We start from the raw sequence: 12,145 nt of genomic DNA, 5'->3' as shown, positions 1-12,145 counted from the left end.
ACCCCTTATGTTCTTAGGATATTAAAAATCCAATACCTTTACCTTTCACTGCAATTTCTCATTTATTAAAATTTAGTGATCCAGACTCACAGTGTGAAGCCCCATGAGGATAGACTGTCTGCTTCATCTTTGTCCTCAGTGAAGTAGTAGCATAGAAAACCAGTAAATGTTGGTTGACTAAGCTTTAAGATCAAATATATTAAGGTTCAGATTGTTCTAATTGTTGATTTAAAAAATTAATGGTTTTGCTTGCCTTCTTTTAACCCTTTTTATCTTCCTGTTTCCTCTCTCAAAGATCATTTGAAACGCAGTTGTCAAGGGTGGAAGCAGAATTGTTAAGAAGAGAAGCTCCCCCTTCTTATGGACAATTGATTGCTCAGGGTTTAATTCCACCAGTTGAAGATTTTCCTGTTTGTTCACCTAATCAGGTATATTGCAATTTACGATTACACTTCAGTACCCCTTAAATGAAATCTATACTTTACTGTGTCAGAATTTTTACAAGCAAGTCAATGATTAAATATATAGAGAATTTGAAATTATAATTTATTTCATTGTATTTTAACAAATCTTACAAAATACAAAAGTATACTTTTAATTCTTCTGATTTGGTTATGTGATTCTTAAGCATTTTATTGTTTAGGATAATTTAGTGCATTAAAATTCAAAAGTAAAGTTTGGTGAACTATTTTCTACTTAGACTGAATGTTTAGAAGATGAATGAATATTCAAATTAATATGCTAGTAACACATAAGTAAAATGCTAGATTGACCATTTACAAGTAGAATTGAGATTAGCTTAACATTTCTACCTGACTTGAGAGAAAACTTCCTCACAGCTGGATTTTATAGTGTTTAAGAATTTATATCATTTTCTTTAAATAGTAATGCATTATTAATCTTTCTGAATTCTTTAAATTTCTGTTTGTAATTTTTTATAATTACTTTTTCAGTCCTTAAAATTGTACCACGGTCAATAAGAATATAAGGGTATATGCATTTAAAATATATTTAAATTTACATTTAAGATGTAAATTTATCCAGAAACATAAAAATTGTTTCCAATATTAGAATTAAGATAATTGGTAAACACTGTAATGCTAGTTATGCAAAATGGAAGACCCTTTCCTTTTCAGTAAGTAAGATTTCTGATTATAGTCTGTTACCTTATTTGAGTCTTTTAGGAGATCTTTGGTGAGAATTTGTAGTTTTAAAAACATTTCTGTGGATATAATTTGCTAAACAAATTATTCAAAAGTTCCACTGGTGTAACATTTCCTGCGCAAGTAGGAAAAAGATAAATTGTAGTTTCTATATGTTGTTGGTCCTGTCATAGTAAAGGTTTCTTTTTAGATAGGAATTCAGATGATAGTTAATTCCATCCACCCGCTCACCATCTACCACCCACCACCCCTGTATCCTGAGGCCACCTTCAAGAGGTCAGCCAACTGTGAAGTAGGAGGAAGAGGGAGCACAGCCCACACAGGACAGCCCTCACTTCTCACACCAATTGCAAGTCCAGGGGATCCCCAAACCATCCTCATGTTTGATAGTTCACTAGATGGACTCAGACCCATTGAAAGCTGTCACACATATGGTTATGGTTTATTACAGAGAAAAGACCCAGATTAAATCATCCAAAGGAAGAAACACAGGACAGCGTTCAGGAGGGTGCCAAACACAGAGCTTCCTGTGTCCTCTCCCTGCAAAGTCAGGACAGTGCTACTCTCTCAACACAAATGTATGATGGTGTCCTGCCAATGGGTTTCTGCCCCGGGCAAGTTCACTATGGATTCAGGGAGACCAAAGAAATGACAGTAGAACATTCTTGGGGTGAAAGGTTATACCCAGCTTTATTTCCACAGTGGCAGGTCAGTCACTAAAATCCCGTTCACTCAGAGTGAGTGCATGCAGCAAGGTGGTCTCTGCCTTCAGGCCTCTCTGCCCGCGTGGCTGTCCTCTGCGCCTCTCGGCCCGCACAGCCATCCTCTGGGCCTCTTGTCCTTGGTGCTGCCACTGCTCCAGCCTCTGCTCTGCTCTCCTGCAGCCTTGCAGCCGTGCCAGTGTGTCACCCAGAGCCCTGGGCGGAGCTCTTTATTTAGTCAATAACAACATATTGCCCACACATGTGTAGTGAGCTAGCCAACCAGGGCCATGTGAGAATCCTGGCCACAGGAACCTTCATTTTATCCACAGATGGTATGCTGGAATACTGTCAACTAGGGAGGCTCACCCAAGCCTCGTTGTCCAGAGTTTTACTGGGGCTCCATCACCTAGGTATGGTTAGGTGTACATGTGGCCAGTCTCAGTCTCTAGCCCTGCTGGAGACTGACTGATACAGCTGACCCAAAGCTCCCACCCTACACCCGATTGTTGGTGTGGCTCAGAGCCTCCGCCTAAAGCGTAGTGTTAACTGTTTGGCTGGCCCAAGGCTCCACGCAATGATAATCCTATCAGAGATGACATTGTAAGGTCCAGAAGCAGAGAGCAAAGATCAGACCGCACTCTGGGTAAGGTTTAATTCTTTATGACATGCTACACCATTCTGTTCTCTAGGGTTATAATTTACTCTTGGGAAGAAATTCTCCTTCAACAAAGTTTTAAGATAAAATAATGTTTTTGAATGGTAACCAGATTTTATTTAATTGATGAGATTAAACTCTTTAAGTTTTAACCTTTTGGTAACATTATCAAATTTCCATAGCAGTTTTTAAAGAAAAAACTAATCTTCTAAATTACCATCTCATTCAAAGTAGATACGCTTTCTGAAGGTTTTTTTCTGCTTCGTAAATTGAAGAATATAAAATTCCTAGAACATTCATGAGACCACCTCATAGAATCTAATGTTAAATTGACAGTCTTTTAATTAAAACAGACTTTAAAGTAAAGTAGTAAGTATCACAGACTGTAATGTTAAGGTAGCATTATTGATCTTGATGTAGCTGCATGAAAAGGAAGCATATCTGGAGAGTATTTTGTTCATGGCTACATGTAATAACATAGTGCTCACACAGAGCCTTAGAACTTCAGTGTCTAATGGTAAGGACCAAATCTATGGAGACGTTCCCTAGGGATGTGAACCATTTTTTTATTTTTAATGTGTAATCAGGTACTTCTTAATTGGTGAAAAATCTTTCTTGTATAACATATCTATATGTGCTGATATCCACCTTTCTTATTGATAATCTGTGGTTTATTAGGACTAAACTGTGAAATATTCCTATGATAGTAGCCTCTTAGCTTTCTAGGAATTACATTCTTGGGATTATGTTTGAAAGGCCTGTATGGAAATCACAAAGAAAGTCAATACCAGTCATGAAGAGAGATGAACATAGGCTCTCTCCTCTAATTTTTTCTGCTCTTGTTTTCTGTGAGTGGAAAGGCAAGATCCATTCATTTTGGCAGAAGGAAACTATATCATCATTTGAAAGGGAGTGTATCAACTCACCATTGTTTCCTGGAAACACTGTATTTTAAATACTAAATGCCAGATGGGTGAAACTATGTGCTCCAAGTTTTAATACTCTTTTATAACCACTAGATGGAGCTTAAAGACTTACAGAGAGAGAGAGAGAGAGAGGGAGAGAGAGAGTGTGTGTATGTGTGTGTGTGTGAATCCGTAATCTCATTCATCCACAAAGGTGTTTTCCTTTCACTTGGGCCATATAGTTACCTCTCCTATGCACTAATTAAAAATCACCAGATTTCAAAGAATAAGGATATGATAATTTATGCTTAACACTATGCTGGAGAAAATAAAACTTAAAATCTTTAAAGATTGAGAAGGAATCAAATACCATTGTGTGGTGCTATAAACAAATTAATTTCTTTAGCTTTTTTTGTTTCCTTTGCTGTATTACAAATTAAATTCTTTACTTATGATAAATAAATCCTTAGTATCCATTCATTCAAGAAATCCTTGAGAACCAACTGTGAAATACAATCTTCACATGTTTTAGAAAGTGTTTCAGCCTTGTAAATGAAGTCTAACTTATTCTGTGTTTTAAAAAGAAGAAGAAAAACAGATAAAGGGTGTAGTTTTGACACTGCTGTAGGTCATTAAATGATTATGGTGGAGATTCTTCCTTCCTAGCTAAAGAAGTATCAAATACTTTTATTTTTCAGCTTGGGTTGGATTTTTCAGCTTGGGTTGGATTACTATGTGAAGTTTTGAAATAAAATAATTGTTAAAATTGACACTAATTATCACTTGAAATATCAAGAAAATCTTAAAAATGTAGTACATGCACACCATGGAATATTATTCAGCCATAAAAAAGGAAGGAAATCTTGCTGCTTGTGACAACATAGGTGGACCTAGAGGGTATTATGCTAAGTGAAATAATCCAGGCAAAAGATAAATACCATATGATTTCACTTACATATAGAATCGAAAAACAAAATGAACAAAACAGCAGTAGACTCATAGACACTAAGAAACGACTGGTGGTTACCATGGGGGAGGGATTTGGGTGGGAGGTTGCAGTAGGTGAGGGGAATAAAGAGGCACAAAATCTCAGTCATAATATAAATTAGTCATGGGGATGAAAAGTACAACAAAGTATATAGTCCATAGTTCTGTAACATCTTTCTGTGTTGACACACAGTAACTGCACTAGTTGGAATGAGGATTTAATGTATATAACATGAATCACTATGTTGTATACTTGAAACTGTATGACATTGTATATTTCATATATCAACTGCAATTTAAAAGAAGAAAATCTTAAACAGTGAACAATGGTTCAGATTATAACTTAGATTGTGTAATAGAGTGAACCTGTATAGGTGAGAGAATTTAATTCATCTTTCATAGCCCCTAACAATGAGTAAGAAAATGTTTAGCCACAATGCATTCTTATTAGAGGGGTGTTTTCTATCTTAACACCTCTTCAGTAGCTATCTTAAGATCTTTTCTTATTTCTCTAGGCTTCTGTTTTGGAAAACCTGAGGCTGGCTGTAAGATCTCAGCTTGGATTTACTTCAATCAGGCTTCCTATGGCAGGCAGATCTAGCAACATTTGGAATCGGATTTTTAATTTTGCAAGATCACGTCATTCAGGGTCACTGGCTTTGGTCTCAGCAGATGGAGATGAGGTTGTCCCTAGTCAGAGTACCAGCAGAGATCCTGAAAGAAGTCACACTCACAGAAGCTTGTTTTCCGTGGAGTCCGATGACACAGACACAGAAAATGAGAGGAGAGATACAGCAGGAGCATCTGGTGGGGTTGCAGCTCCTTTGCCCCAAAAAGTCCCTCCCACAATGGCAGTAGAAGCCACGGTGGGAGCAAGTGGAAGTTCCTCGACTCAGAGTACCCGAGGTGGTCACACAGATCATGGAAGGGATGTGACAAGTGTGGAGCCCCCAAGTGTGAGCCCAGCACGTCACCAGCTCACAAGTGCACTAAGTCGCATGACTCAGGGGCTGCGTTGGGTACGTTTTACATTAGGGCGGTCAAGCTCTGTAAACCAGAACCAGAGTCCTTTGAGACAGCTTGATAACGGGGTAAGTGGTAGAGAAGAAGATGATGATGTGGAAATGTTAATTCCAGTTTCTGATGGAGCTTCAGACTTTGATGTGAATGACTGCTCCAGACCTCTTCTTGATCTTGCGTCAGATCAAGGACAAGAGTTCAGACAGCCGCACAGCGCAACAAACCCTGGCGTAAGACCGAGTAACCGAGACGGCCCCTGTGAGCGCTGTGGGATTGTCCACACTGCCCAGATTCCGGACACTTGCTTAGAAGCAACACTGAAAAATGAAACAAGCGATGATGAGGCTTTGTTACTCTGTTAGGTACGAATCAATAAGGGAGGTTGTGTACAAGTTGGAGCAATATTCATTCACTGTTTTGTTACTTTATAATTATACTATATTTAATTTAAAAACAAAAAAGATGCAGGGTGATTTCTTATTATTATATGTCAGCCTGCATGGTTAAATTAAACAACTTGTAACTCTATGAACTTTAGAGTTTACTGTTTTCGCAGCTGGAAATGCATTATGTATTCATATTGTTCAACAATGTTCTTCCATTCATTTCTAATTTTTTTATCCTAGTACTGTAGTTCACAGTAGAAGTGTGGCTGCTGAAACTCATTTGACTGTCCATATATCTTCCCTATGTTACATTTGTCTGTACAAAATCATATCTGCTTTTAATTGACCTGTTTATGTTTTTGTCAATACATCTTGTAACTTGATATATTAGATGTTAAGGTTGTTAGTATACAAAAAAAAGCCCCTTATATTCCTCCCATGTTTTTATTTGTGTATAACATTTGTCTACTTATTACTGGATTTCATCATAATATGAGCTTGTCAAAGGGAAAAACCTTTGTTTAAAAATTTTTCTCTTATGTTCAACCTTCAGTGGTATGAAATTTAGAGTTAGATAAATTAATGGCAAAAACAGAACTCTTTTATAGATTTTCTAATGTTGACTTTAATACTCTAATATGATACCAACCAAATGGTAAAATACCAAGTCATTTCTTTTTTCATCTCTATTTAGGGACAGAATTAAACAGATGAAGATATTCTACTATGCATTAAATCTTGAACTTTATAAAATATGTACAAAAATTGTACAAGATAAGTTCCAACTGCTAATGTCTTTCCCTGATACAGGGTTATGCTTGTATTGGACCCTAGGGATTTGCACTAAAATCATATCAAGGTCTCAGATGAGTTTAGTGCACAAGCACTATCACTTTAAATACGATTATTTGCTATCACAATGACTATATATTTCCATAGCTTTCTTTTGGGGTTGGGGGCATTTTTATTACAACTTGAAATTGCTTTGCTAGTTTCATATTTATTTGTTGTATTTAAAGACTGCATTATTGTAAGGATGTGTTTTTTTCAATATATTTTACTAATGGGGGGATCATGCTACATGTTGAAAAGCAAATTAAGAAATCATTCGGATCACCCCCCTTTTTTAAGTAGAGTGAATTGCAAAACCCCACATATTTTTTTAATTGTCAATTCCTATTTATTTATTCTTTAACTGTCTGTTTTATTAGCTTAATGATTGAGTATGAAAAATGTATTTGTGTGTGATTATTGCTATTTATTAAATTTTAAATATTTTGCTGAATGTCATTTTAAAGCATGTTTGAGGTCTTGTGTATTTGTCCTGTTATGCTGTCAGGAAGAACTGACAAATGTTTTAATATGTATCAGAATTAAAACGACTTATTTTGTATTGCCTTGAGGTACTCCTTAAATCAGAGTTGCTCTTTGTTTTTGTTGTATTTTGGTACATTACAAATTTAGGCCATAAGATATGTAATCTGTGTAGAAGAAAAATTAAAGGGGAGCTATTATTAACTACTTTGTAGTAAAGTAGTAACTTATACCAGTACTTGAGGGTAAAAATCGCTAAGGACCTGAATATTATTTTGCCTTTGAGAAAACTGCTTCTTAATTGATGAACCTTATAAATTGCAGTAGCTTAATCAATTCTCTTTTTATATTATTTTCAGATAAGTTTCAGACCCCTTTACTGGGCAGAATTTGTGTTAACCAAATTAACCTTGCTTAGTCCTCCTAATAATATACTGCAGTATATAGGTATTTCGGTTTTGTTTCTGGCATATGTTTTTATTTCTTTTTTAAATTAACATCTTCCTGGGTGAAACAGCAAAAAGTAAGCTCTGTCCTATCCCTGGCACTCATTTTTTAGTTCCCTTTCAAAGAGACAGAAACTAATATCAGATCTTTGTATGCCCCTCCATGAATCTATCCATATGCATAAATGCCAAATATTGTAATGCAAATTATACTATGCATACTTTTTCTGCACCTTTTTTTTAAGGGGAAAAAAGTATCAGTTTAACTACTGAAAGTAAAGTTGGGCATTTCTGTTTTTTGTTTTTTCACATTTAAATCATTTAAGTTGAAGGCTCCACTTTTTTCTCTCAGGCAACTTTATCCTGAAGCTGTTTATTAAATAATCCAACCTTTCCTTACTGTTTGAAATGACCCTTTTATTATATAGTAAATTTCCATATTACTTGGATATGGTTCTAGATTCTAAGACCTATTCAATTGATCGACATTTCTTTTTTGTACCAGTCCTAAACTATTTCAATAACTGATTTTTAAATATTTCAAATGTTCTTACTTTTCCACTTGAACTTTAGAAGCAACCACAAAATAAATCCAACTTTTTTTTTAAGTTTTAATTTTATAGATTAATTTGACATAATCATGAAATGGTGTCCATTTGTTCAAGTCTTTCTTTTATTGCTGTTTCCTTCATATATTTCACATTTTGCTCATAGAGATCTTGTACATTTTACAAAAGTTTATTCTTAGGAATTTGATTGTTTTTGTTACCATTATTAGGAGTCCTTTCTGTTTATAACTTAGTTTGATTATAGTATGTATGAAGCCTAACGATCTTTCTATGTTAGTTTTCTACTCAGCTACCAGACTCTTGATCCCTGGTTTTTAATATTATTTCCGTTCAGTCTTTTGTGTTTTCCACTGACACAGTTATGTCTTCCAATTTGCATACCTCTTTGCATCATCGCCTGGTACATCAAGAATAATGTTAATATGTTGGCTATAATGAATTGTATTGAGATAGAGACATTTAATCATGTCAAGGAATATGCATTGATCCCTATTAAGAAAATTTTAATCAAGATTGCATGTTGATTTTATCACATGCCTTTTCACTATGGAGATGATCATATGATTTTTTTCTCCTTTGATCTTTTAATATTAATTTTATTAATATATTTTATAATTTTGAACCATCCTCCATTCCTGAAATAAACTCTACTTGGCCATGTGTGTTATTATTTTAATATATTGCTATATTATGTTTGTTTAGGATATTTGCATCTTTATTGATCAGTGAGATTAGTCTATATAGTTTTTATGTATGGGTGTGCTCTTTAAGAATTCTGTTATTAATTTTGTGCTAGTGAACTTAGAAATTCCCCACCTTTTCCTATGCTCTGGAAGAGTTTAAGTAGCATTGGAATTTTCTGTTCATTGAAATTATCTAGGTCTGGTGGCTGGCAAGTGACTCTGAAAAATTTGTTGGTATCTTCTATGGTAATTTGTCTGTGTAGTTTTTTTATCTTAGTTGAGATCATAAACCATTTCATCCAGGTTTTCAGATTTATTTGCCTAGAATTGAGCAAAGTTACCTCCTTCTCTCTGTGCATATGGCTCTTTCCCCCTTACTATATATTATGCTTGCTCCCTTATTTTCTTAATTAAGATCGCTAACAGTAGACCTGTTTTGTTACTGTTTTTTTGTTTCCTCAAAGTGATATGCTTTGAGTATCTCTATGTTTCTGTTTTCCAGTTAATTGATTTCTGTTTTAATAAATTTCCTTCTTCCTTTCCTTATTTTGCTTTTTTTTCCCTGACTCCTTGAGTTAACACTTCATTCATTTTTATTTTTTCTTAGTTATTGATAGGAGATTTAAGGTGTAGGCTTAATCCTGACCACTGCTTAAGCTGAATCATTTAGATACATTAGTGTTGTCATTACCTTTATATTCTAGGTGTTCTGAAGTTTAAGTTTTTATTTCCTCTGTAACCCAAAAGTTGTATAAAAGAGGAGGTTTTTTCCCCTTCTTTTTCTTGGCTCTTCATTTCTAGACAATGGGATTTGGAGTGTGGGTAGTAATTTTGTTTTCTGATTCTTTTATTTTCATTTTTATAGCATCAAGATCAGAGAATGTTATGTGTATTATATCTGGAACAGTTTAAGCTCTGGGGAGTTTATTATAGTCTTCTCAATTTTTTAAATGTTCCAGGAGCACTTTCAAAAAGTGTATTCTGTTTACAGGATGCAGATTTAGTAGCTATTACTCAGGTTTATTCCATATCATTTAGGTTTTTCCACAGTATTTTGTCTTGTCAGTCTGTTAGAACTCCACGATTCGTTTGGAAAAGAATAGAAACAAAGGGGCTGTGTTAGAAGGGTTCTGTGGGCCAGCAGCCCCTGCCTTAGCTCATGTCATAAGTAAGGACTGGGAACAGAAGCACAGGAAGAAGGGGAGTCTTCAGCAAGATGTTCTACTGCTTACCACCATCGTCTGCCATTAAACTGGAGCTAAATGGGTAGGTCAGGCTGAAAGGGTAAAGGAGAAGACTACATGCAATCGTCCAGAACTGAGTACCTACCACCGACTCGGTGATGCTGACAACAGGTTGCCTTACTGCTGTCCATTCAGGTGCTTGGTCATTCTCTCGTACCCTTTCTCCTGAATTCCAAGGGAGAGGATGACAGCAACTTGATAGTACCTGTCTTACTCAAGTGGGTCACTGTTTAAAAACTGATAGAACCAGGCAATAGAGGAAGGTCGGTTCCCAGAATATCCGATCACTTGTTGAGGAATAGCACACGGATTACAAATTGCATGTAGATAAGGTCGAGGGTTGGAAGAAGGCTAATTGCATTTTCTTCTAAGGTACTCAACATTCAAGGTGACAGAATGAGGCAAAGTAAAATCACAGAATTTTAGAGTTGTAAGGAGTCTTTAAAATGAAGTCATTGATGAATGACCAGTGTTCTCAACTCCAAAGAAATCTGTATTTTTCTATATACTATATAACATAAGCCATATATGATTTAACCATTGTTATGTTACAGATTTTTTCTTTAAAAGCAGGTCATTGTTTTGACATATTTGACACATACTTGATCCTAAATTTGAGTATATCCTGTGTTCATACTATCAAAGGCCATTTCTGAGAATCTTGTACCACCAGCTACTTTTTCATCATAGGAAAGAATTCTCAAAGCAGATGTTCACCCATTGTTGAGTACCTACCACCTGCTAAGTCCTTTATATGTAACTTTGGATTCTTCACAGTCCTACAAATATGAACCACATCTTCTATTTACCAGTAGGGCAGAACTAAAAATTGACCTTAGTCTTGGCTGACTCAACAGTTGTGCTGTGAATGAGATGGATCATGAAGTGAAATATTACCAATCAGGAGAAATACCCACCTTCAAACTGAAGCCGATGGACCTGGATGATTATACAAACTCACTAGCCTGAGCCTCCTCATCTTAAAATAAGGATCCTACTAGCTACCTCGTAAGATTATTGTGAGGAACGAATTAAGAGAACATTTGTAAAGGCCTTAGCAAATGGGCTGGATGTCTTGCTGTGTAACAGAGTTCTCCCAAACTTTTTGTTGAAATCAACCAAAGTCATTCAGCTGCTCACAAATCAATATTTTGGGAAGAGCTCACCTGTGCGTTTGGCAGGTCTATGTGGCTGTCTGGGGGAGCTCAGCCTGGGCCAGCAGCCAAGAACCTTGGGTGCCCTCCAGGGGGCTGCTTGGGTTTCCTTATAGCATGAAGCTGGGATCCAAGACACCTCTGCAGAAGCTGCAATGCTTCTCAAGTCCCCAAACATCACTTCTGCCATATTCTGTTGATCAAACAAATCACTAAGGCCAGCTCAGACTCAATAGAGAAATAGACTCCACTCTCAATACTAGAAATAACAGAATTTGTGACATGTGTAATCTACCACAGCACAGTACCACATACATAAGAAACACTAAATTGCCAGAATTGATATTTTAAGCAGAAAAACAGTATTACAGTCCCAGTAGGAAGTTCATTTGCTAAAATATATTAACTCAGATCCTCTGTCATAGGTCAAGTACATTAATTGTACATATTTTTGTTACAAATACAAGGGTAAAACAATTTGCCGCATCATATAATCTGAGTCAGAAATAGCACTGATGCCAGTTTAAATAAACATTTAGGCAGTTGTAAATATTAATTAGTTTTCAACTACATTTAAAATAAATTGTATTTCATCATGAGATGCCTGTAAAATCTTTATTTTTAAGTTTATTAAAGGCAACAGAGTAGGTAAAAATCTGGAGCAAGATCGCTTGAATTTTAATTATCCTGCTCCTCATTAGCATGCGATTTTCAGCAAGTCCCTTAATCACTGTCTACTTCAGTCCTTCATCTGTGAGTGGTATGGATAAAATGAGAGTTCCTGTGGCCAGGATTCTCACCTGACCCTGGTTGACACCTATGGGCAATTTGACTCTATATAAAGAGCTCTGCCCAGTGCTGTGGGCGTGACACAGTGACAGGGCTGCAAAGCTGCAGGAGAGCAGAGGTTGGAGT

At 35.9% G+C, this 12,145-nt stretch overlaps 1 protein-coding gene across 2 annotated transcripts in view; it reads left to right on the top strand.

Moving 5' to 3' along the window:
- Positions 1-8,522, top strand: part of LRP12 (LDL receptor related protein 12) — a 79,453-nt gene extending 70,931 nt beyond the window's left edge. For both annotated transcript variants that reach the window (XM_036995735.2, XM_036995734.2), the window contains 2 exons: positions 296-428; positions 4,930-8,522. In XM_036995735.2, coding sequence (XP_036851630.2) covers positions 296-428; positions 4,930-5,796 — 1,000 coding nt within the window. In that variant the 3' untranslated portion in view covers positions 5,797-8,522. The remainder of the gene's footprint in view (positions 1-295; positions 429-4,929) is intronic.
- Positions 8,523-12,145: the final 3,623 nt, after the last annotated feature.

Source organism: Manis javanica, chromosome 2 (assembly GCF_040802235.1).
Source record: "Manis javanica isolate MJ-LG chromosome 2, MJ_LKY, whole genome shotgun sequence".
NCBI lineage: Eukaryota > Metazoa > Chordata > Mammalia > Pholidota > Manidae > Manis > Manis javanica.
The sequence above is the reverse complement of the archived record's forward strand: the minus strand, read 5'-3'. Positions and strand labels throughout refer to the sequence as shown.